General features: G+C 50.8%; 2 protein-coding genes across 2 annotated transcripts in view; both read left to right on the top strand.

The window, feature by feature from the left end:
- Positions 1–3,796: 3,796 nt before the first annotated feature.
- Positions 3,797–10,760, top strand: C1QTNF9 (C1q and TNF related 9; the record flags this gene model as incomplete). The annotated part of the gene is made up of 3 exons (XM_079903078.1): positions 3,797–3,962; positions 7,814–7,876; positions 9,332–10,760. 3 exons carry the CDS (start codon positions 3,797–3,799, stop codon positions 10,102–10,104), a joined length of 1,002 nt encoding a protein of 333 aa, XP_079759204.1. The 3' UTR covers positions 10,105–10,760.
- Positions 10,761–13,123: 2,363 nt separating this feature from the next.
- MIPEP (mitochondrial intermediate peptidase) overlaps positions 13,124–24,919 on the top strand; it is a 132,650-nt gene continuing 120,854 nt past the window's right edge. The window contains exons 1-4 of the mRNA XM_079903079.1: positions 13,124–13,392; positions 16,228–16,401; positions 19,381–19,469; positions 21,872–21,958. Coding sequence (XP_079759205.1) covers positions 13,255–13,392; positions 16,228–16,401; positions 19,381–19,469; positions 21,872–21,958 — 488 coding nt within the window. The 5' untranslated portion in view covers positions 13,124–13,254. The remainder of the gene's footprint in view (positions 13,393–16,227; positions 16,402–19,380; positions 19,470–21,871; positions 21,959–24,919) is intronic.

Here is a 24,919-nt window from a genome sequence, read left to right as displayed (position 1 = left end):
TTTGGGTAGGAAAGGGGTTAAGCCACTTCCGAAATACATTCTTAAGAGGCTAAACAAGAGACAGAAGCAGATTTTGAAGTTTTGCTAGAACTCTGCAGACTGGCTGCGAGGAGGGATGAAACCGTAGAGTAAATCATGAGAATCAGCAGACCTTTCCAGAGAGCTTTCCAGAGAGCTTTCCAGAGAAGCCCATGGGTTATTCTGCACACATGTTAACATGTACATTTGTATATTCGTGGCGATACTAACTGACCCAGTGCAGTTTAAAACAAGGCCTTCAACATATGTTGAAGAAGAAATACATATGTACAAAGTATAGAGAAAGTGGAAGAAAATGTATTCAAGGAAGGCAATTTGGAGATTTACGTTCTTGGACCGTCACGTCTGGGAGGGATGCTGGGTTCCTTGCATTTTTTGCAACCTTTAGAGGCTAGAGGTTTGGAGACCCAGTAAAGATTGCTCAGCTGGGCTCTGGCAGGTCTTTATTAAATCTTTGTATGTGGGCACGTAAGAATGATGAAGAGTAGAAACCTTTAATCTTGGCCATGAATTAGGGACAATATGTCCTTGGAGAAAATTAATCAGGAGGGGCGCTGAGTAACCTTTCAGAAAGAAATTCAATCGTGAAGGAGAATGTAGGTCAAGCATGGGAGAAACAACCAGAAATAAGAAGTAAGAACCTATTTTATTTGGGTCTAACAAACAGTGACTCCATAGCCATTTGCAGTCTGTATCCCTCTGCCCCTAACCGTTTCCGTATGTCAGGTCTGTGGGGTCACAGGGGCTTCCCAGGGTCCCTCCTTCCCCCTGACTTGACATTCAACAGAAGGACTGTGTCCATTCTCTTTGCGTTCACACGGACTTTATTGCTCTAAGGCAGGGCCTGCTGTGGGATTTTTAAGGTGTCACCTGAAGGGTTTTTGACCCAGTGGGTCCTCAGCAACTTCGATGGGCTGAGTGACTACAGATGCTAGACCCTCCTCACTTTGGACGAGCACGCACACCTTTGACAGCTGAAGCCTTGCGTCCATCAAAACTGAGGTTAGCTCCGGGAGGGAACCTAAACAACAGGCTTGGGCAGGTTAGCAGCACGCGTGTTTCTCTCTCACGTCAAAGATGGGCTGGGAGGGCAGGCCTGGTCTGCGCTGTCATCAGAGACCAGGATTTCTCTGTCCCCAAAGTGTTGCCCTCCAGTTCATGAGGGAGGGCGCACCCCTTCCCGTGAAGGTCCTGGCCCATTAGGTGCACGTGTCACTTTTACCCACTTCCCACTGGCCAAAATCTAGTTTCACGGTGATACCTGGGCTGCAGGGGTGGCTGGGAAATGAGTCTATTGTGGGCAGCCATGTGCCAACCGACATTTCTGTTACCACTGATGATGGTAACATCCAGCCACCTCCCTGGTGAAGATTTGCATGTGGTTGGAACCAGGATAATATTTATTTATTCATTCATTCATTTATTTATTCACTGTCATTCATTCATTCAACCACTCAACAAATATTTGACTGTGAGTGCTGAAAATAAGAAAGTAGGAAGATGCAGTTGCTGTCTTCAACAAGCTGTTACCTGTAAGTGACGCTAGTCTAGGTGCTGCGTGGAGAAGGGGCGGGGCAGGGGGGGCAGTGATCCAGAGAAGACAAGAGGGAAGGTGGAAGCCGGGGAGGGAAGGATGGGAGACAGACGGGGTCCTAGCTCCAGTGCACTCTGGAGAAACACCAGAAGTAGGAATTAAACATTGAAACTGAGGAGCCAGCCAGAGGCTTTGTGAGAAACGCAAATGTAACTTTTTATTTTGGAAAATAACACATGAATGTAATTTCTCCTCTATTCCTTGTGCAAACCGTCATGTCCTTCTTCTAAAAATGTTTTCTTTAGAGATGGTGCCACAGCCTATCTCACTGCTTCTTCGGGAGCAAAGCACGTTCCTTTATTCATGATCCTTTGTTGAAGTTTGTCTACCTGCCGGGCCTGGGGTGATACGTCTCCGCCCGTGTCAAGTGTGCAGAACCAGGGAGAGAATCGCAGAAGGATGGATGTTTGCTTTTACCTCAGCTCTTCTCTGGCTGGAGAGCAAAATGGAGTTTATCCCAATTTGACACCTATAGGAGCTCCTGATCCTTTTTATTACTGGAATAATTGTAACACATTTTGAAACAATTAAAAGGGAAAAATCTAGACCCCCTGCAGAGGTTGGTCTGTGCAAGTTAGATTTGACTACGACCAGTCACTTCTGAGTTAAACAGAAGAGGAAGGTGTAGGTTATTTATGGAATTTGGCTCTAAGAAAACTCAAGTCAATTTCCTGAAATGGCGTAAGTTTGTGATTTTAAAGGGAAACATCTGCCCTTCCGTCCCCAAATTCTTCTATTTGCATCAAGCTGCAGCCTGAGACTCATGGAGGCTTCCATATGATGGCGATGTGACCCTCTGGATGACAGTCTAGCTGGGTTTTAAAAATGTATATGTAGAAATAGTTTTATAGGCACTGTAAAAAAGCATTTTTAAAAAAGATAAGCTCCCATAACCTCACCATTCCAAAGCCACCACGTGCGTTTGGATATATTTGCTTCTAGTTTTTGTTACTATGCTTATAGGCACACGTTACTTTATTGCGCTTCACAGACAGCGCGTTTTGTCACAAACTAAACATCTGTGGCAACCCTACATTGAGCATTTGCTCACTTCGTCTCTCTGGGTTCCATTTGGGTAATTCTCACAATATTTCAAACTTTTTCATCACCATTACATTCGTTCTGATGATCTGTGATCTTTGATGTTACTACCGCTACTGCTGAAGCCTCAGACAATGGTTAGCATTTTTCAGCAATAAAGTATTTTTAAAATTAAGGTATGTACACTGTTTTTCAACATAAGGCCATGCACACTTAATAGACTACAGTATGGTATAAACATAACTTTGTTATGACCTGGAAACCAAGAAATTTGTGTGACTCAATTTTTTTCTGATCTCCACCTTATTGCAGTGGTTCTGGAACCAACTTTTCTACTCTCTGTCTCTGAATTTGACTATTCTCAGTACCTCATGTAAGTGGAATCACACAGCATTGTCCACTTGTGACTGGCCTAGTTCACTGAGCACAGCGTCTTTAAGGTTCACCCATGTTGTAGCCTGTGTCAGAATTTCCCTCCTTTTTAAGGCTGAATCATATCTATCCATCATGTGGGTGGACCACATTTTGTTTATCCATTCATGCATCAATGGACACGTGGGTCGTTTCCACCTTTTAGCGATTGTGGACAGCATTGCCGCTGTGAACATGGGCGTAGAAATATCTGCGGGAGTCCCTGCCCTCGGTTCTTTTGCGTGTATACCCGGAAGTGGGATTGCCGGAGCAAATGCTAATTCCATGTTTGCTTTACTGTTCAAAATGTGCTTTCATGCACAATGTGCTCGAATTTGGTTTTTACAGTAGCCCTGTGAGGGAAGCATTAATCTCTCCTCTGGCTGCAAGGAGGGGTTTGCCCAAAGTGAAACGGTCAGTTGGAGTTTCTTTGCCCAAAGCGAAACAGTCAGCGGGGTTTCCTGACTTGGAACGTGGCTCTCTCCCGGATCGCCCACCATTAGAGGCTCCCCAGTCACACGCGTCCTTCCAAGGACAGTGTCCTTCGATTGTGAGCGGCCAGTCTGCCCCCAGCTGCCCCCCGACCCGCCCTGGCTGTGCTGTCCAAGCTGGGCCACTGCAAAGAGCAGAGGCTTTGTCCGTGGCCCCGGCGACGAGAGTTTCTCCCTTCAGTCTGTTTCCGTCTTTCCGTTCAGCTCTGTCATCTGAGCCATGAGGATCTGGTGGCTCTTGTTCGTCTCCGGGGCCTGCGCAGGGATGGTGAGCTCACAGGACACCTGCAGGCAGGGCCACCCTGGCGTCCCCGGGAACCCAGGTCACAATGGATTGCCCGGGAGAGATGGACGTGATGGAGCAAAGGGCGACAAGGGGGATGCAGGTACCCACCACCTGTGCCTGCAGCTGCCCCCCGCTCATCCCCCTTCCTTTCACCTCCTTCATTCATTCATTGCCTGTGGGCTCACCCCTCTCCATCCATCCATCCATCCATCCATCCATCCATCTATCCATCTATCCATCCATCCATCCATCCATCCATCCATCTATCCATCCATCCATCCATCCATCCATTGCCCAGAAGACACTGATGGAGAGCCTGCTCCGGCCAGATCCAGACTGGGTGTGGGGTACAGGGCAGCACGAGCCATGAGGACCCCTGTCCTCGTGGGCTTTCCCACTGAGTGGGGCTGCCTGTCTGCTGGCCGCCATCTCCAATACTACAGGGCCGTTTTCAGGAGCTTGTGATGTCATAGATCTTTCTGCCTCAGGCGACAGGTGCGAGGGGTCTTTGGCACCGGGTCCTAGAGAGACATCCGACGGGTAGGTCTCTGGCGGGGAGCACCCAGCACGGTGCAGGCCTTGCCGTGAGGCAGGTGGTGCAGAACGCCAGAGAACAGGAAGGGTCCTGGAGCCACACAGCCGCTCCTCGGGTATCTGTGCTGTGTCCCGGGACCTCCCCACGGTTTGGGGACTTGGGGACAGGATCCAGCCTCTGGGAGGGACAGTCCCAAAAGCCAGGATGTGTGAGTGGTTTCCATGACAAAAACCTGTAAGGCTTGATTTCTGAATGGGGTTCTTGAGCCCTGGTCTGACCATAGGGTCGTACACCTAAGATGTAAGCAGAGGACCCATCTGGGTGCAGGAAGAAAACATTGAAACTTCTAGTGACGTCTTAAAAGATAAATTTAGGTGAAGAAAAAATTGAGGTTTTAAAACGCTTGCTATATGAATCCGTGTGAATGGCCTCACTTGGTCGGTTTGCAGATACGCACGTGTCATTTGAGGCCTGGACCATGTCCCATGGGAAGAGTGGTGGCCCACAGTGTGAGCACGCTCGCCAGGACCCTCCCGCGTTCACTGACCTTCAGCGTGTTGGGATGTTTTGCACTAAGTGTGCCTGGACCGGGGGTTCTCAGATTATGCTGTTGAACTCTCACAAAGAGATGGGTGCTGAAAATACTCCCGCAAAAACACTGATGGTTGAGGGTGAACTTGATAATGCAAAGCAGTAAAGAATCCTGAGAAGGGCAGAGCTGCCATTTCTATTCATGTGAATTCTTCAGATGTGCATTAGAAGGAAAAAACAATGATGAACGTCAGTCAGATCTGTCAAGACGTCTGCCCCCCCAACCTGGAAATTATTATAACTGTGGGCAGGTGAATTTACATTTACGTTCATTGACATGCCCTTGTCCTGACTGTGGATGTCCCAAGGGTATCACAGACTCATAGGAAGGTGCACACCAACTAAGTAAGGCATTTCAGGACTCGTGAGAAGCGTGAACACAAGCGCTGTCATTTTTCTCGGTACGTCATATGAAAGCCTCACCAACCTTAATGATAAACATTGAGAAGCCTCTTGATATTTCTTGATTATACCAGGGAGTTAGATATTCCTCTGGCAATATTAAGATGGCATAATACACAGAAAGCAATTTCAGGATGGACTGAAATTAATGCTTTGCCAGTAAGTGCTGTTAGAATATGGATTTTGAAAAAGCCTTTAAGATTTGGAGAAACAAGAATTACTCAGTGTGGGAAGTCTGCTGCACAGATGTGTGACATTCCAGGTGTTTTCAGGGCGTTCGTGGTCTAGCGTTTACTGCGTGGGCTGGATGGGGCGGAGGGTCACGAGGGGCAGTGTCCCTTCTCACCAAGCCCCGCCCTGCACTCGGCGCTGGGATCTCCTAGGATAACACCACCTCCAGGAAGTCCACGCCGCTTTGGGGCATTAGGCCCGTCTCATTTCTGGTGAGTGAAAGGCCCTGTCCAAGTGAATGGCAAACCCTCCATCTTATTGAAATCCATCCCTTATCCGCCCGGTGGTACCACGTGTGTACATGTATGTGTACATGTGCGTACACGTGCGTGCGTGTGCCCGCACACGCGCACAGGATACCCTGTGTCTTTGAGATCCCTCCCCCCACCCCGCCCCCGTCACTCCCACGCCCCTTCTCACTGCGAGGACCGCCTTGGATCCACCAGCGGGCTGGGCCGGGAGAAGCGCGGGAAGGCATCGCTCAGATGATGCTGTCAGAACCTGACTCCGCTGCCCTCCAAGCGTGGCGGCCGGATGCTGGCCTCTCTCCTGGGCGGCTCTTTGTGGGCCTCCTGTATCATCCCTCGGAGTGGACGATGCATTCGCTGCCTGCACCCCCGGGGCTGGGGCACGTGCTCTCCGCGGCCGCAGTTTTCTCACCTGGCTCCGCGGAGGCGCCCGCCGCCCAGGGAACCTCAGCGCTTGTGCAGCGTGGGCAGCCTCGCCGGCTTCTCCTTTACACTCTTCTCGGTGGAAGTGTCGCATCCGTCTACGTGACTCAAACTGCGGGCTCACAGCCTCGCTTTCTCTACAAACGTCTGAGTCCCCTTTGCTCCAGAGCCGAGGCAACATTTCTGCAGGACAAGGGCGCGGGTGGGAGCCAGGTCACAGGCCCCGTCTGGCGCTCATCCTCTCTCTTCGGCTCAAGGGCGCATGTGTGCGCTGGGTGGTCGATCTCCAAATTTGGGAGGTTTAATTTAAAACGCTCGTTATAGCATATTCTATACACACAGAAGAAGATAGATGGAGAGAGAAGGAAGACAGATGCTCCTGTATCCAACACCAAATTTCTCTACCTCTTCGCTACTCATTCTCTCCTTCTTCCTCCATGGTCCCCGTTCTTTCAAGTTTCACATACTTCCTTAAGACTTGCACGCTACATATATGGTTTATTTAGATTATATACAACACGCATGTTTCTTAGAAGGATATTATGTCACATTTCTCACACTAAAAATTAACTTAATCTTTGTCTTACCGTTTTCAAATGTATTTGTGTGTATTTTTATTTTTTAAATTTATTTATTTTTTGGTTGCATTGGGTCTTCGTTGCAGTGCGCGGGCTTCTCATTGCGGTGGCTTCTCTTGTTGCAGAGCACGGGCTCCAGGCGCGTGGGCTTCAGTAGTTGTGGCTCGTGGGCTCAGTAGCTGTGGCTCGCGGGCTCTAGAACGCAGGCTCAGTAGTTGTGGCACACAGGCTTCGTTGCTCCGTGGCACGTGGGATCGTCCTGGACCAGGGATTGAACCCGTGTCCCCTGCCTTGGCAGGCGGATTCTTAACCACTGTGCCACCAGGGAAGTCCCGTGTGTATGTTTTATAATGAACATGTTTTTAGAACATTACCTGTACATAGCTTACAAACGTACGTGTGTGGACATAACATAGGATGCTGGTGTCCAGGGCAGCCTGTTCTGAGCATCAGGACTCCTGGGTGCAGCAGAACCTCATGGCCTGGTGTCCCAGTGGGTCTCCACAGCACCTTGACCACTGTAAGGCGCTAGAGAGATCCTTCTGGAACCCTCTCTCCCATGCCAAGTAGTGTGGTGTAACCATGATCATCTGCACTTTCATAGGAGGCTAGTACTTCCACTCCACCCCCCACAGAGTGATGGAAAAGGAGCACAAATGGCAAAGCCACCCCCCCAAGTCCTTGTCACGTGAGAAACACGCAATCGTGATCATCCGAGCTGGCTGCTTGGGAAGCCCACCAGTCCACTGCACGACCCGCTTCTTGGCGCACTCAGCACCCTTGCTGCTTGCCCCTGCCTGCCCTCCCCCCGCAGGTCTGTGAGGGGTGGGGTGTGCGGGTCAGGCTGGGGCTCCCTGGGACCCTCCATCGCTGACTGGGACCCACATCGAGGGAAACTGGAGCTAGAATTTTAACTTCTGCCTATTTTCTCATTTTCCATCAGGTGAACCAGGACATCCTGGTGGCCCAGGGAAGGACGGGATGACCGGAGAGAAAGGAGAACCAGGTCAGAGGTGGCTTTCCATCCTGCTGTGTCCGCAGCCGGAGCCGTCAGTGATAGGATAGGAATTATTAAGTGCTTACCAAGGACAAATCCCTTCCAAGGCTTCAAGGATGCTCCAGCGATAAAGGCCACACGGTCCTTCTCTCCAGAAGCTCAGGGTTCACTGCAGAGATGGGCACACTTTCCATAAAGGGCCAGACAGTAAATATTTTCAGCTTTGCGGGCCACGGGGTCTCGGTCACAGCTACTCAGCTCTGCCGTCGTAGGGACAAGCTGCGTAGAGGATGCCTTAGGAAGTGGGGCTGCGTTCCAGTGAAACCTGAATTTTACGTAATTGTCAGGAATCTCAGAACGTGATTTGTGACCATTTAAAAGTGTCAACTGTTCTTAGCTTGCGGGCTGTCAAAAACAGGCGGAGGCTGGACATGGCCCGCGCTCCATGGTTTGCTGAAGCCTGATTTAGCGCTGGGCCCTGAGGAGGGACGCTGGATTCTGACTCAGCGCCCGGGGTGGGACTGCAGCAGAAGGTGGCCCTTGAGCCGGGCCCTGGAGGCAGGGAGGATGCCGGCAGCTATCGCCAGAGGGGGAGGGAGGATGGTTACCACGGCAACACGAACAGTGTTCTCGCCCCACTGGGTCGTTCTAAGTGCCTTCCTTGTGTTGACTCACTTAATACAACAGCCTATAAAGGAGGCACTTTATTATCCCAGCCGTGCAGGTGAGGAACCAGGTGTAGCTGGGGAATCAGCTTGTGCATAAGCGGTGGAGACTGGGCTGGATCCTGGCGTCTCACTCCAGAGCCGGAGCTCGGACCACGGCTGTCCAGTCAGGGCGTGGGAAGCGGGAGGCGCCAGGGAGTGGGGAAGGCGGAACCACGACAGCGCCACGCACCTGGCGCGGTGCACAGGCCGGCAGACGCGGCGAGCAGTGAGCGCCCACCCAGGACCACCTGACTCCAGTGAGGGGCTTCTCGGGGGGTGTCACGTCATCGGGGCTGCGCTGTCAGCTACCAAAGCAGCCCTGGTGAATCTGCTGTCTGCCTTCTTCCCTCTTCCAAAGATGCGTCCCCTCAGGGACGGGCAGAGAGCTGTCATTTCTTTCTTTTGTTTTTGGCCGTGTCGCTCTGCATACAGGATCTTAGTTCCCCAACTAGGGATTGAACCCACGCCCCCTGCATTGGAATCGCAGACTCTTAACCACTGGGCCTCCAGGGAAGTCGCAAATAACTGTCATTTCTAACGTGAGCCCCGATGCTGGTATAGTAGAGTCAAAGGGTGTTTTGCGCACATGTGTACCTGCACAGTTTAGGAGTAAATTAACTTTCAAACCCTGAGCACATGCTGGAACTGTGCACTGCCTTACCTCATTCACTTGCTCAATAATAGAAAAACCAAAGTTGTTTTCACAAGCAAAGTTTCACAAATCGTCTCTTCCTCCGTTCTTTCTTGTCCCACCCAGGAGCCGATGGAAACGTTGAAGCAAAGGGCGTCAAAGGTGATCAGGGCTCAAGAGGCCCCCCAGGGAAACACGGGCCAAAGGGACTTGTGGGCCCCATGGGAGAGAAAGGCCTCAGAGGAGAGACCGGCGCCCAAGGGCAGAAGGGGGAGAAGGGCGACGTGGGTCCCGTTGGCCCAGAAGGGCCAAAGGGCAGCACTGGACCTTCGGGCCCAACTGGTTTACCTGGCCCCGTGGGCCCCACCGGAAAGCCGGGTCCCAGGGGAGATGCCGGCCCCCTGGGGCCCCAGGGTGAGCCCGGAGCCCGGGGAATGAGAGGCTGGAAAGGGGATCGAGGAGAAAAAGGGAAAATTGGGGAGACGCCAGTCTTGCCCAAAAGCGCCTTCACCGTGGGGCTCACGGTGCTGAGCAAGTTCCCTCCGTCAGACGTGCCCATCAAGTTCGACAGGATCCTGTACAACGAGTTTGGCCACTACAGCGTGGCCACGGGGAAATTCACCTGCCACGTCGCCGGCGTCTATTACTTCACCTACCACATCACCGTTTTCTCCAGGAACGTCCAGGTGTCTTTGGTCAAAAACGGGGTAAAAGTCCTGCACACCAAGGACGGTTACATGAGCTCCGAGGACCAGGCGTCCGGTGGCATCGTCCTGCAGCTGAAGCTCGGGGACGAGGTGTGGTTGCAGGTGACGGGAGGGGAGAGGTTCAACGGCCTGTTTGCGGATGAGGACGACGACACCACGTTCACGGGCTTCCTCCTGTTCAGCAGCGCGTGATGGGTCGGGGGGCGGGCAGCGGTTCTAACTCTGTCTCTCCATCCGCCCGAATCAGCTTGGTGAAGACATTATTTGATGGTTTTACCACGTTAATTATATCACCACTGTCATAACCATAAAAAGGTGAAAGTAGGAAAGTTATTCCTAAAACTGAGTCTATAGAACTCGCTATCCTTCCAAGAGTAAATGTAAAACTACCTGCTCTGTTTATTACAGTGTATTTGATATATTCCATCATTCCCGTGATCTGAAGAATCCTTTGCTCAGGCGTTCCTTGTGGGGAGTGTTTTGATATCATTTTAGTGCTCGAACTAGCCGTGTGATGATGTATCTCCCATCTGAATTCCTGAGGACATTACAGGGAAAGAAAAGGAAGTGTTTATTCCATCTGTGACTAATAAGAGTTTGGGCTGGTGACAGTGGCACAGCCCGGGAAACTGCAGGACACTCTGCTCACTTTCTATCTTGGGTTTTCATCACCATTCAACTCAACAAACAGTTGTTAGTAAACTGTTTGCCAAACTTGACTCTGTTTTAGTTTCCCTCCATATCCACAGTTCCGTATCTGCAGATTCAACCAACCATGGTTGGAAAATATTTGGAAAAAAAAAAATCAGGAAGTTCCAAAAAGCAAAACTTGAATTTGCCAACCTGGAAACTGCTGACATAGCATTTACACTGTACTAGGTGATTTAAGTAATCTAGAGGGGAACTGCCCTGTGGTCCAGCGAATAATCCCCTCCTAAAATTCTGGAAGTGTTAACTATGCTTACGTTAACTCCATACACTTTTCCATTAGCTGAGAGCAACTAATAAAGAAGCAAGAGGAGACAAGCCCAGTGCATATTCAAGCGACAGCATCTTCCAGATCACAGCCTGGGACTCTGACGGACTTACAGCTGTTCTCTCCACATGGCAACCAAGTCAGCGCAGTTGTGACAGTATCTTCATTCCTTGGGAAAATGGGAATTTTCTGAATTATCATTATAAGCAGTCAGCACTGCTATAGATGAAAAGGTGAAAAATTACTTGGTTTTGGAAAACTTTGGATATATGTGGAAATCATTTCTGTTTATAGGCATTTTATTGGCTTTCCTTAATGTATGTTTCTTCTAGAACAGAGCCAGGACTCGGGTGAAGCACGTGAGACACCCCAAGTCCCCCACTTGCCTTGGCGCCCTAACGTTGGCCCAGCTGTAGGGACTGATCATTTTCTTTATTGAGCCAGAGTGTCCTTGTGCTTTGGCTTCCTTCAATTGCAATAAGCCGAGCTGGTTTTCCCCAGTGTTAAGTCTGGTGTTGTTATGGACCAAACAATTCGTGTACTAACTCCCTTCTAATTAGGGTCAGAACTTTATAGGTGAGATAGGCGTAAAGGAAAAAAGTACAGTTTATGACCAGAATATTGGATACAAGCTTTCATAAAATTCTTTTTTTTTGCAGGGCAAATGTATAAGATGAAATGTAAAACATGTTATAAAGAACTTCAAAAGGATAAAGTTGATTGGGGAGGTGTCTGATCTGCCATTTGGAATTATCTCCCATCTGCTGTCTGTGGATCTGGTCTGCAGTTTTTACAAGTCTAACTACGCCAGGCTCCCTGAGACACAAGACACCTCGTTAACGTAGCACAAGCCAGCATCCTTTGAGGGTGTTTTTACGCTTCAATTGTTTGCATTAAAAATGGTTAGGAACCATTCTGGGCTAAAGAAAAGCTCTTAGATTTGAAACTCCTTTTAAAAAATATGATAAAGTAAGTAGTTTTGTCACATATATTGATGAATATTTTTACATGGCAGATTTGACGTCTGTGTAAGGGCCTGCCGCGCAGGCCTGCGATGTGGGGTGGCTGTCCCCAAGGACCAACCAGCCACAGACAATGCGGTAATTAATCGCCACGGAGTTAGGACTTTGGGGATTTTAAATAATTTGGAATCTGATGAAAAAGTCAGCAGACGATGAAATCACGACTTACCGTATGTACACAAACGAACGCAGAATTTCTAGTTACGCTGTAGAGACTTGTGTAAGTGCACCCTGGCACTCGCCTTTACTAAATTTTCATTGCTCTCTTTTTATCACTGGGGCTTTTTCTCCCCACCAGGCTACTCTGAAAACAAACTCCATTTAACAGTAAATTGTTGTGAGGACGGAAAGGGGCGGGTTAGAAGCCCGCCCCAGTTGGCCCTCGCTTCTGGCTCTCTGGAACTTCAGAGAAGGTTCCGGGGCTGCTCACATCCAACAGGTGTTCCCAGGAGCAGACTCTACCTCAGGCCCACGCATTCAGGTGAGATACAAGGTTCCGTTGGCGCTGGTCCTTGGTACAGGGACACGAAGCATCCTTCGGCACGGCACGCAATGCCCTGCGCGCCGGGCGCTGGGGGACTGGATCAGGGGCGTCCGGTTCCGCCCGAAGCCGAGGCCCAGCAGCAGCCTCCGCGCTGTCCTCCAACAGGGTCATCCTCACGGGCCGTACAGGGGATGCTCCGAGCGCTGCACAGCCTCCGCTCGCGGACACCGGGAGGGCGCCCCCCGGCCCCATCCCTCACCCTCTCCACCGCTGCCCTCCCGCCCCCGTACTCCCTCCGCCGGTGACTGCAGCTTGGCAGATTCCACCCCCCAACAAGCTGCGTTGTCGATTATGTTATCGATCACTGCGAGTTTACAGTCGATGGATGGAGGTCCACCGACAGCTCTGGCTGCAGGGCTGGGACGTGCGGGCGCAGTGCCTTGCGTCTCGCACCCTCCTGGAGCGGAGGCCTACGGAGGGCGACGGGTCTCGGTTCAGGGTGCCGGGCAGCGGTCGGCCTGCCGCCCACGTGTGTTCCCGGCAGCGGGTGCGAGGCTCGGCGCCGCGCAGACCCTGCCACCCGCCCGGCCACGTGGGAGGGCGGGGCGTCCTGCGGTTCCCCCTCCAGGCGCGCGGCGGCGCTAGACGCGGCGGCCCGGGAAAGCAGCGGGCGACGCTCTGGCCCTGGGGACGCCGATGTGCGCTGGCCCCGCGGCCTCCTGCCCTTCCCGGAAGCGCGGGGTCACGTGGGAGGCGGGCGCTGCCGTGGAGACGCGCCGCGCTCTCCGGCGGAGCTGCGGGCTGGGTACTGGAGTCCGGTTTCGTGGGCCCTCGCGGCGCGGAGCGGCTGCAGCGGCGCAATGCTGTGCGCCCGGCGGCTGGGCGGCCTCGGGGCCGGGCTCCGGGGCCGGTGGGTCAGCACCAGCTGGTCCCCGGTGGGCGCCGCCTTCAACGTCCAGCCCCAGGGCCGCCGCCTGGACCTGTTCGGCGAGCGCCAGGTGAGCGGCCCGCGGGACCCGGGCGGGGTCGTCGGGGTCCGGGCGGCGAGGCCGCCCCGCGCGGGAGGGAGGTGTCGTTTGCCCGGGGTGACCTTGCGGGCGGCCCCCCCGCTCTGAGGGGGCAGGTGCCGGGGGGCGGGGCGGCCCCAGGTTCGGGTCCAGCACCTGCCCAGCGAGGGCCCCAGGTGCAGTGGTCCTGAGCGCGTCCCCCGAACTCCCAGCCCTGTAGCTCAGATCCGACCCCAGTGAGGCGCGGGCCGCGCGGTGAGCTCACCTATGGCCTCGGTGTCTTTGATACCCGGACCCGCTTCTGTCAATTAGTGTAATTAGTCTTTCCATTGATGCCCGAAGTGACGTTATTAATATTTTCCCAAGCTTTTCGGCTTTGTTTCTTTTCCTTTAAAACACCGAGTTAGAAGAGTCCTCTAAGGCGGTGCAGCCCATCACGTAGATTTTCCCACAGAAAATCACTGACTTCTTGTGTTGTTCTAGTTGTTTGTGTATCCACGCGACCCGCTCGGTGTCTGGCAGTCAGTAGACACTCATTATTTTTTTCTTTTTTAAAATTTATTTTATTGAAGTCGAGTTGATTTACAGTGTTGTGTTAATTTCTGCTGTACAGCGAAGTGACTCAGTTACACACATATACATCCTTTTTCACATTCTTTTCCATCATGGTTTGGCCCAGGATATTGAATATAGTTCCCTGTGCTCTACAGTAGGACCTTGTTGTTTATTCATCCTGTATATAATAGTTTGCATCTGCTAACCCCAAACTCCCACTCCTTCCCTCCTCCACCGCCCACCTCCTGAAACTCATTATTGGATGATTGAGTGAATTAAAGGTGAAAGGAAGGAAAGCTTGGAAGGGATTCACCTGTGCCTGCTTTCCTTTGCATTTATGGATTTTGCTCACTTTGCACTGTTACTTTTATTTTTGTCTTTTTAATTTTTTCATTATTTCTATTGCCTTTCTTGGAAAGATGAGTGTGGGATATAATTACAGTGAGCCTAATAAGGTGAGTTTTTCTTATTTAACGCCCAAATTTCTTCGTTTTAAAATTATTTTTGAATGAAATTTGCTACACCAACTTCCATGGGGGTAAATAACGTTGGTACTGACATAATTGGTGTGAGAACGAGCACAGCCTGTGGGTACTGAGCAAAAAGGCGTGAGGGGTAAGCTTGGTTATGGGTGGATGAACTAGATCTAATTTTAGCTTTATTAATTTTTCTTTTGTACATCATAATTGTAGGTGCTGATAGCAGATTTTCAAATACGTGAATTGGTTTTTGATTAAAAAAAGAAACCCAAAGGCTTATGCAGTTTTCTGGTATCACCATAACTTGGTAGGCTGAGATTTAGAATCCCCAGAGGAGTGTGGGGAGGTGTGCTGAGAAGTGAAAATAAAGTCTGTAATTGAATCATATTAAATCATTGTAATAACCAAGTATATTTTTGGTCCTAATTCTGTTTTGCCGCTGCCTGTCTTTATTTTCTCCAACTCGTTAATATAGTTTGAAAAGAAGTTAACAACTTCCTGCATTCCTTCTTGCAGAAACAGTGGGCCTTGTCAGGCCTGAAAGCTTCGCCTCTTGGTATTTCCCGCAATTGACATGTTAAGCATCTCTTGATACAAAGCTGTCTACACAGTGGTCTGGCCCTGTTCATTTACCTCATTCCTGAGTTCCTGCCTGTGTTGGGCCCTGCGTTGGGCAGCTGGTTAAAATGGCGAAGAGCGGGGTTCCTAGTCCGCGGAGCTGCCCTTCTGCAGAGGCAAGACTTTCCAACACCAGTTGCAGTCCACGAGCGTGGAGAACGTGTGGGCTTTAGGGATGCTTGGAGCAAGTTGAGGTTGTGGCTTTCCCACTGTTTGCTAGTGACCACAGACATGTTCGTTTAACCTCTGAAAGTTATCTTATCTGTAAAAAGGTGATTGATGGTTTGTGCTCTAGGATTGTGTGATTTACACGGGAGAACCTGTGTAAAGTACAGGGTACACTTCTGGCATGCCGTCGATGTGTAATAAGTGTTCGTGGTTTTTGTCTGCCTTCCTGGGCATCATAACAAGTGTGATCGAACCGGTACAAGAAGATGGTCCTTCCTTCCCATTAGATAGTGATTTTTATCTTTATCAAGGTGTTGAAATGCTTTTGGAAGGTATAAAACTTGCTGCCAGTTTCCGCCTGTGACTTGGTTTAGCATGTTTATTAAATCTTTCTAAAATATATATGTACTCAGCAATCAACTCACCGTTCCTAGTTCATAGTTTGTGGAGTGCTTGACGCTGTGCCCTGGACCTCACTCAGTGCCGGGCAGGGTCTTGAGAACTTACTAACCTTGTTCCTGTGTCCGTGCTGTGAGACACAGCACATACTGTCATCCCTTCATGCCTGATGAAGAAATTAGGCCAAGGAGGAGAGAGAACTTGACCAGGGTCACACAGCTGAGAGCGGTTACAGCTGACATTTGTTAACGCCTTCTGTGTGCCAGGCACTGTTAAAATGTTTTTTAAAAACGTGTGTCGTTTAATCCTTGCCACTTCGTGAGTTAGGTTCTGTGGTAGTGACAGAGCTGGATTTTGAACCCATATCATTCTATTTTTGTTTTTTATAAAATAATTAAAAATTGAAGAAAAATTACATTCTAAAACGTTTTTAGTGTCTCATGTGGAATGTCGCGGGGAATGTGAAAGTGATACCTGTGATGACAGGTGTCACCATGATATGAAATATCAATGAAAACCAAGATTTTGTTTACAAAAAAAGTATTTGTATTGAATACCCCCGGGTCATGTTTTTAGTTATCGGTGGAAACTGTTCTTTGGGTTTCAGGGCCTGTTTGGAGTTCCTGAGCTCAGCGCCCCAGAAGGATTCCGTGTCGCCCAGGAGAAGGCCTTGAGGAAAACGGAGCAGCTGGTGCGCCGCGTGTGCTCTGCGCCTCCTGGGCCCCAGACCGTGCTCATCTTTGACGAGCTCTCGGACTCCTTGTGCAGGGTGGCCGACTTGGTAAGACGCCGGGCATGGGCCGCAGACCACTTCTCACTTTTGCAAGTTAAGCTCAGTGTATTAGGTTCAGTACTGGACTGTAAAGTTAGGAATGTCTGAACTGTTTGAGAGCTCTTGGGTGTAATCTGTTATAGTGAAGTGTGCTGTTGAATGGGAGGAATGTATAGGAAAGGTCAGATTTAGTACTCGTACTTTAATACGTATATTTAATAAAATAGAAATGTAATATGGAAGAATGATTACACACATGGCAAAGATTCTTCATGTTACAGAGGTTCTTCATTTATAAAAATGTCTACCAAAATTCTAGTAGAACATTTATCTGTACCTTTACAATAAAATTAATCTTAGAAGAAAACTAGTTTTTATAAGCCTTTTCAGGAATGTCTTTTCTGATCAAAAATAAGGTTTTGACATCAAACTGCTTGTATCAAAGGCGTCTTTTCCTCATGTTTTGAAGTTGAGATAGACGTGCCCTCAGGTCTCTCCTCCAGCTGAGACGCCCACGGCCGAGGTGGAAGCAGGCTTCCCTCTCTGCCCTGGGTGGCCGCGACATCGTAGTGGCGCGCAAGTCCCCAGTCGTGGTCACGCCTGCTCCTGTCTGTACAGCTCTTTCTTCACGTTCATTCTACGCGCAGCCCCACCCTGGCCGGGCACTGGGAGTGTGGTCCGACCTCGTGGGGCTTATGTTCTGGTGTTGACTGTTTTGTAGCTCTTGTTGGCACTGGACCCAGCTAAGAGCTTCACCTGGATTGACTGATGCAGCCTTCTGGGCATGTCTCCACCTGTCGACGAGGAAAGAAAGGCACTAAGAGGTTAAGTTCCCCGGCCCACGAGTGGTGGAGCTGGGCTTCGTGTCCAGGCAGTCTGGCCGCAGAGGCCTCGCTCTCCACGCTTCCAGGGCTGCTGCCGCCCGGGCCGGATGGAACCTTACCTGGAGTGGCAGGAAGGTCACCTCCCCGTCTTGTGAGAAAGTGTTTATTTTCAAAATTATTACGCAGTAAAATCTACTTCTCCTAAGGGATGGTGCAAGTCTGTGAACGTGGACTCTGTGTGCCTGTAGCCGCCCTGCGGTCAGGCTGCGTAACTTCCATCACCCCCAGAACGCGCCCTGTGCGTCGCACCACCTTGCCTCTCACCTCTGGCAACCTCTGATCTGTTCTCCATCCCCGTAGTTTGTCTTTTCTTAAGTATCAGGTAGGTGGAATCATATTTACTGTTTGAGGCTGACTTTCTTCACCAGGGTGGCCGCCCCCCTGTGGTTTCCTTCTTCGAGAGCCTCCTTGCTCTCAGCATCTGCACTGAGCCAGTAGCACCTCCGCTGTCCTAGACCCACTGCTGCAAGTTTCCCGGTTGTAAAGAGATGGGCAGAGTATCCACCCTGAAGGGCTTTCCTGAGGGGAAGTGAGCTGTGCCGCGGGCTCCGTAGTCAGCTCTTGCTTTTTCTGGGTTCGGGTTCTGTCCCTCCAGGATGTGCTCAGCGAGGGCTCATCTTGTTGAGGGACGTGGGAGGCGTACGGTCAGAAAAGAGGTTTCGAACCGTCTCTGCTTAACGGTGCCGCTGAAATCTGAAAGGAAAGCGCGGGTCAGCAAATTTCACTTATTTGTAATCGAGTATTGGCTTTTGCGGTCAGAAATCCCAGAACTTACTGGGTGTTTGTTGTCTTAGCCTCTGTCTTAATTAACCAGTGTTCTAGCATTTTTTCCACATTTCTACTTCTGCTCTTCACTAAAAGATTTTAACTTCTCTGCCCCATAGCTTGCCCTATTTTTGAAGTTTTTTATATTTATGAAGTTTGATAATGTCTCATTCAAAAAGACTAGGATGTGATTTATACATGTAAATATTTGGGTCAAAAAGCTCAAAGAATCTTCTTCCTTTTTTGAATTTTTAAGATTTTACCGGCTAGTGAGATCAATACCATGTAAGGCATGAGTTTTATAAACTGGTCATTTTGTTTTCTTTTTCTTTCTTAACACAGTCCCCGTGGAACTGTATTATTTTCCTCACCACTATCACAAACGAGTTTTAAAACGTATGCTGGTGTTTTGAATTTCAATATTGATTGTAAATTGTGCAGCATGCAGATGAGTAATTTATACAGCATCTTTTAAAGTTTACACAGCTCACTTTTCAGGTGCCTTAGTGCAGATGTTATCCTACTGTTACGTCAAATGTCGTATCAAACTATGGATTTATATGTTTCTACATAAACTATTTGATAGTAAAATTAGGGCATTTTACTTCGTGGTGATTTTGTTTCACATTTTAGCCATATATGTTGTCTTCATGAGAATGAAGAAAATACGCAGTTTTTTGTAGTTTCCCTGCATTTCTGTTTTGCAGTGTACTGCAGTTAACATGAAAACTAAAATCTAGTTTTATGAGATTTCATTAAAAAATTTAAAAAGGGATTCTGGCTTAGTTAAATTCTAAGGTCAGTACAGCAACTCTGGTCCTGCGCCAGGTAGGCTGCAGCCGGGGAGTCCTGTTTACTCAGAGGCAGTCTTTGTTCTCTGCAGGACGGCTGGGATGCACTTAACTCAGCCTGGAAAGGACACCAGGTGTGAGTGTTAACTAGAAGCGCCTCAAGCAGTGTTCCATGGAGCCAGGTGGGAACACTTAGGGAGAAAGCTCCGGATCATTTGAAGCGAGACTCTTCTCTTTTGAATGATAGAAGTAGGAAGAATTCACTTGGTTTTTACATTTGCAGGAGGGAGACTTCTCTAAAATAAAGTCAGTAAGAGTATTTTGGAATGTATTAGGAAATGAAACGGACTTGGTTCCCGGGAATAACAGAATTAATGAATGTTCAGGAAGAAGCTGCCCCTCCCGCCGGCTTAGGAAAGTTCCAGTAATGGAAATTCCTGGTCAAGGCAAATGGCACATTTTAAAGTTCACGTTTTCATTTTCGCCCTCAGACCCTGGAAGCAAGCTTCCCGTCAAACGCCCTTTTGCTTTTGTCTCCCCTCCATTAGGCCGATTTTGTGAAAATCGCTCACCCCGAGGCAGCATTCCGAGAGGCCGCGGAGGAAGCCTGTCGGAGCATTGGCGCCATGGTGGAGACGTATGTCCGGGGCCCCGGGTCTGGGCCCCAGGTCGTCTGTGTGCAGGGCTCGCCCCGCCGGCGGGGATGGGGCGTGGGGTTGGTGTGTGAGCCACAGGGCTGCCCGGGGCGGGCGGGTGTGGGGAGCCCACGGCCTGACTCTGGGGCGCCTCCCTGTCTGCTGTCCCTCGGTTTCCTCACTGGTGGGGGGGGGGGTGGTGGAGTGATCTGTGTCTCAGGGCTGCTGGGAGGAGGACGAGCCGGTAAACGCAAAGTGCTTGTGGTGCTGGGGGGCACGCGGCGGACACCCGGGGTCCTCGTTCTCCTCGTTGAAGGGATCGCCAGCGTCTCGGGGCGGGCAGCGCGAGCTGGCACATGGCCGTGCGATGGAATCGCTGTCGCCCTGGAGCTGTGGCCGCAGGGCGAGAGGTCAGCGTGGTCACCTCTGCCCGGTGGCCTTGCGGTCCCCTTGGGGCTGGGATTTGGGGCATCTGGGCCCATCGTAAAGGCAGTCTGGGAGCTGCGGCAGGCGCAGGCTGGGGTGAAGTCTGGGGTGAAGTCTGTCACTTGAAAGGGATTCGGAGTAAATGTAAGAATACTGGTCAGAGTAACGGGGAGGGGACAGGGCACCCACCAGGACGGGGAGTCAGCCAGTGCGGGCGCCCGGCCCCCCGGCTGGAAAGACCTCGGGACCTGTGCCTCCCAGCCCAGCGGAGGCCCCTCCATCCCCCAGAGCTCGCGTGGGGCGTAAGGCTGCTGGCCGGTGCCCCTGGCAGCGTTTGCCCTTTGGAGATGGTGCGTGTGAAATTTGGCTCCTTGAACGGGTAAGCTGGTCCCTGCAAACTCCAGACCCCGGCGTGCTGAAGGTGCTGGCTGGAGCCGAGGGCTGCTGGGGAGGTGAGCTAGAGCGCCGGGGCCTGCGTGCTGCGTCGGTGGACCTGGGCTGCTGGTTGTGCGGGAGGACAGCGGGCGCCTCGGTTGGTAGAGAGGTGGTGTCGGAGGCTCGGCCCGCGGTCCCCCCTTGGCCGTGGAGCACAGCTCAGTCCTTTGCTGGGACCAGGCCCTGCCCCCCCGGGGGGGCGTGGGTGCCGCGAGGGACCTGGCCGTTGTCACTGGACAGAACCCAGAGCCTTGCCCTCCGCCCTCCTGATCGCTGGCTCCTTCTCTCCCGTAGCCTGAGCTGCACCCTAACTGCCCAGGGCATCTTTGCATAGGAAGCCTTCCGGTGCCCAAGTAGAATCGACTGACTTTCCAGTGGTGGAAAAGCAAGGATAAAACTGGATGTATTTGTTTAGAATTAATGCCAAATATAGACTAAAATACAGGCTTTATCTCAGAGTCCTGCAGTGTAGGACACGATATGGGAGATCTGCTCAAACCTCGGACGTGGGTCCGGCCGGCCACCTCGGAACGGCTGCCCTTGGATGTGGGCGGCCGGGGGCCGAGCAGCCAGAGGAGGCGGCGGTCCTTGCTGACCTTCTCCCGGTTCCTGGGGCTGAGGCCGAGCCTGCCCCCCTGCTGAGCGTTTCTTGGCCGGCGGGGCTGCCTTGGTCCCTCAGGTTCAGGGTGGCCCGTGAGCACCGTGGTGACAGAGGCCCCTCGGTTCGTATGAACCTGCAGGGATTTGATTGTGTGTGAGCTGCCCGGGGAACCTGACCGCCCACAAGCCCCTGAGTGGACCTTGCAGGCGGCGCTCAGCCCTTGCCCTTCCCCGAGGCAGGAGCTCTGGCCCGCACTGTGCTCTCGGGAGAGGGACTCAGGAGCTGTCGGTGGTGCCGCGGGCGGGCAGGCGGGCAGTGCTGGGTGGGCCGGGCCCGAGTGCAGCTGCGGACAGTAGCCGCCTCCTCTGGGAATGGGGGCCGTGCCCAGCGTCTTGTTGAACCCTGGGGGCCACTAAGGGTCTAACCCTTTCGGACCAAGGGCACGGTAGCCGGGGCCCCTGTGGCTGCAGGGTGCGGCTCCGAAGCCTGTGCCCTCGAGCTGTCCCCGGTGTGGACCTGCCACTCCCGCGGGTGAGCCAGGGCAGCCCAGGCCCGGCGCCCAGTCAGGACTGCAGGTCGTTCCTCCCCTCCCATCCCTGCTCCTCTCCTGTTAGAGAAACCAGTGGTCCTTGGCACGTTGCTGACGCGGCTGGTTCTGGATGGAAGCGGGGTCACGTCCTGGCTGCTCTTCTGTCCCCAGCTGTGGACTGTGGCTTTCAGTTTGTGCTTTTGCTTTCCGGGACAGTTAGTACTAACACACTTCCCGTCCCTCACTAACTGCGGTTATGCCATTCCTGGTCCAAAGGAAGAAACAAAACAATACCCCAAACCTTTGGCCTCTGGCCGTGTGGATGCTGGAACTTGACACCATTCTCTTCACGTAAAGCAAAAAAAGAAGTTACTAGAAAATCATTTAATTTTTTTTATTTGTAATTTTTCTAGGTTGAACACAAATGTGGAATTATATCAAAGTCTGCAAAGATTATTAGCTGATAAAAAACTTGTGGATTCCCTTGATCCAGAAACCAGGTACTGCTTCCTTTGCATTCATCGCGGTTGTGACTGTGGAGCTGAGCTTGAAAGCCGTTCCCTCGGTGTCCCTGCGCTCACGGCCCCTCTGTCCGGACAGTTTCTCCCCACGCGACGAGTCCCGCACCCTCCTTGGACGCCACTCAGACGGTGTCTCCTCCGAGAGCTCTGTGCCTGTCTCACCTCGGCCTCCCGCCCAGCTCCGCTTCTCTCGGTCCTCAGGCTCCCAGCCTTCTCTCCTCTGCCCGTTTGTTGGCTCCGCTTTCCCACCCGCTGGACGGGAAGCTCCTCGAGGGCAGGGCCTGGTCTGATTTGTTCACTGCTGCATCTTAGCGCCCCACAGCCGCGGCCTGCGGCAGGGCCCTCTCCAGGGAATGGATTCCTGTGAGCAGTTGACGGTTCCATTCAGCTGCATTCCTAAAGTTCTGTCATTGCTACGGCGGGAGCTGAAAGCAGAGTGCTTTTGTTTACTGGTGGATGTCAAGATCCTTGAAATGGTTGGCTTTGGTTCATACCGTTTATGATTCTGAATTGAAAAGACCTAATTCTGACTCAGTACACAAATATACTTGATACAGGACTGTGGATGTTATATTTCTTTGCTCAGATTTATTTATTTGTAAGACGTGGTAGAGTTTGTCGTTAACCCACCTATATGTTATTTGTGTCATGGCACAGAGACGAATGTCTTTTCCTGCCTTTTGCACTTGTTTATCTCCTTTTTCTTTATGGGATGCTGACTTGGCCCCGTCTGCTTCCTCCTCTGTTGTCTGTCTCCGTACGTGGCCTGTGACCCCAAGTGACGCCCAGCCCGCAGGGGTCAGTCAGCGGTGGTGTCTCATGTTGATCTGGTGTACGAGTGACCATGCCGTGGGAGAAGCAGGGAGGGGTTGTCTTCACCTGTCTGCCTGTAAGCGGTCACCTGTGGTCCTGTTTCAGTTCATTGATCCTGATGCTCAGGATATGGGTAAAGCTGGCTGTACAATCACAGCAATGGGTCTTTATTATGATTTTAGGTGTGAGCATTATTACCTTCGTTAGCAAAATGAGTAAAAGGTGAATGCCTGCTAATCGTGCTGGATTTATACTGAGCTGCTGCTGACTGAGTAACAACAGGTTGTTCATGATCTGACTTTGCTTTCCCATATTTAATGTATAAAAATGGAAGTAGACTGGCAGACCATTGGAGGTACAAAGGAGTTGTGCTAATTGGACATGTACCACATTTCTAGATGTTACTAAGATGCCAATAGGATTTTTATTTTTATAAATATTTATTTTTTATTTATTTCTGGCTGTTGGGTCTTTGTTGCTGGGCGCGGGCTTTCTCTAGTTGCGGCGAGCGGGGGCTACTCTTTGTTGCGGTGCGCGGGCTTCTCATTGCGGTGGCTTCTCTTGTTGCGGAGCACGGGCTCAGTAGTTGTGGTGCGTGGGCTGTAGAGTGCAGCCTCAGTAGTTGTGGCACACGGGCTCAGTAGTTGTGGCTTGCGGGCTCTAGAGCACAGGCTCAGTTGTGGCGCACGGGCTTAGTTGCTCTGCGGCATGTGGGATCTTCCTGGACCAGGGCTCGAACCCGTGTCCCCTGCGTTGGCAGGCGGATTCATAACCACTGCGCCACCAGGAAAGCCCACGAGTTCAGTATTTTGATTCCCCTGGTCCCTAATGGGAAAGTAAATCATCTTAAATTAGCTTATAACTAAAAAGGGAAAGATGGGGACTTGACTGATTGTGCAGTGGTTAAGAATCCACCTGCCAATGCAGGGGACACAAGTTCGATCCCTGGTCCGGGAAGATCCCACATGCAATGGAGCAACCAAGCCCGTGTGCCACAACTACTGAGTCTGCGAGCCACAAGTACTGAGCCCACACACCTAGAGCCTGTGCTCCGCAACAAGAGAAGCCACTGCAATGAGAAGCCCACGCACTTCAACGATGAGTAGCCCCCTGTTCGCCGCAACTAGAGAAAGCCTGCATGCAGCAGCAAAGACCCAATGTGGCCAAAAATAAATTAATTAATTAAAAAAAAATAAAAAGGGAAAGATGAACTTGTAAGTATAAAATATTACAGGAGAAAATTACTGAAAAGTTGCCCCTTGCTTTAGATGTTATCCAGGATACTTTATGTTCTGCTGTTGCTTTTTTATTACTGCTAATACTTGACATTAGGATGAAATTGTTACATTAAGGAAAGGTTAGGAAAATTAGGGCCTACTGTGAAGTTTGCAGATGCACTTTACGATCATTAAAAACTGGATTTCTACAAAGCACACTGGTACTCATTCTTGAAATAGCCATCTTCCCTCCTAAGTCTAAGCAAACTTAGCCCAAGGGGAAGAGGATGGTGGCTTGAAGCTGATGAAGAGTCTGCTTTTTGATAGCAGGAGAAAAAGGTGATGTTTCAGATACTGCTGACCTGTTGAAGGGTATTACTGATGGTCTTTGAACTCCCTAAGCACTTTATTTGTACCCCTGTTAGGAGACTTACTATTTCTTTTACCTTGTGTTCATTCATTCAGAAAGTACTTATCCCCGTCTGGGCCACGCCTTACGGGTGAGCAGAGTGTCGTTCTGTTCAGCACACGTGCTGGGTAGGAGATGCGTTACAGTTACGCATGCACACCTTCATGCAGAGTTCAGGCAGCATGTGTATGTCCCACACGGACTTAATTTGGTGCGTTGTGTATAGTTTGCAGCAGATATTCTTGAAGGAAAGACAGTTGAAAAGACGTACATTTTTTCCTTTCTAGAAAAAAGCAGAAAATTTGGCCTTGTTGGAGTAATTGTCATTCATTGTCAGTTTAAGACTTGCTGTATAGTTAGCACGGTGTATCTGATACCAAATCATCCATAGGAAGGCTTACAACCCAGTCAGCCAGCCAGCTGTTCTGCCTGACTTCTAAGATGTTAAGCTCCTGGCTTCAAGCACACGAATTGTGTGTGTGTGTGTGTGTGTGTGTGTGT

The sequence above is a fragment of the Stenella coeruleoalba genome, assembly GCF_951394435.1.
Source record: "Stenella coeruleoalba genome assembly, chromosome: 18".
In the NCBI taxonomy this organism is placed as follows: domain Eukaryota; kingdom Metazoa; phylum Chordata; class Mammalia; order Artiodactyla; family Delphinidae; genus Stenella; species Stenella coeruleoalba.
The sequence above is the reverse complement of the archived record's forward strand: the minus strand, read 5'-3'. Positions and strand labels throughout refer to the sequence as shown.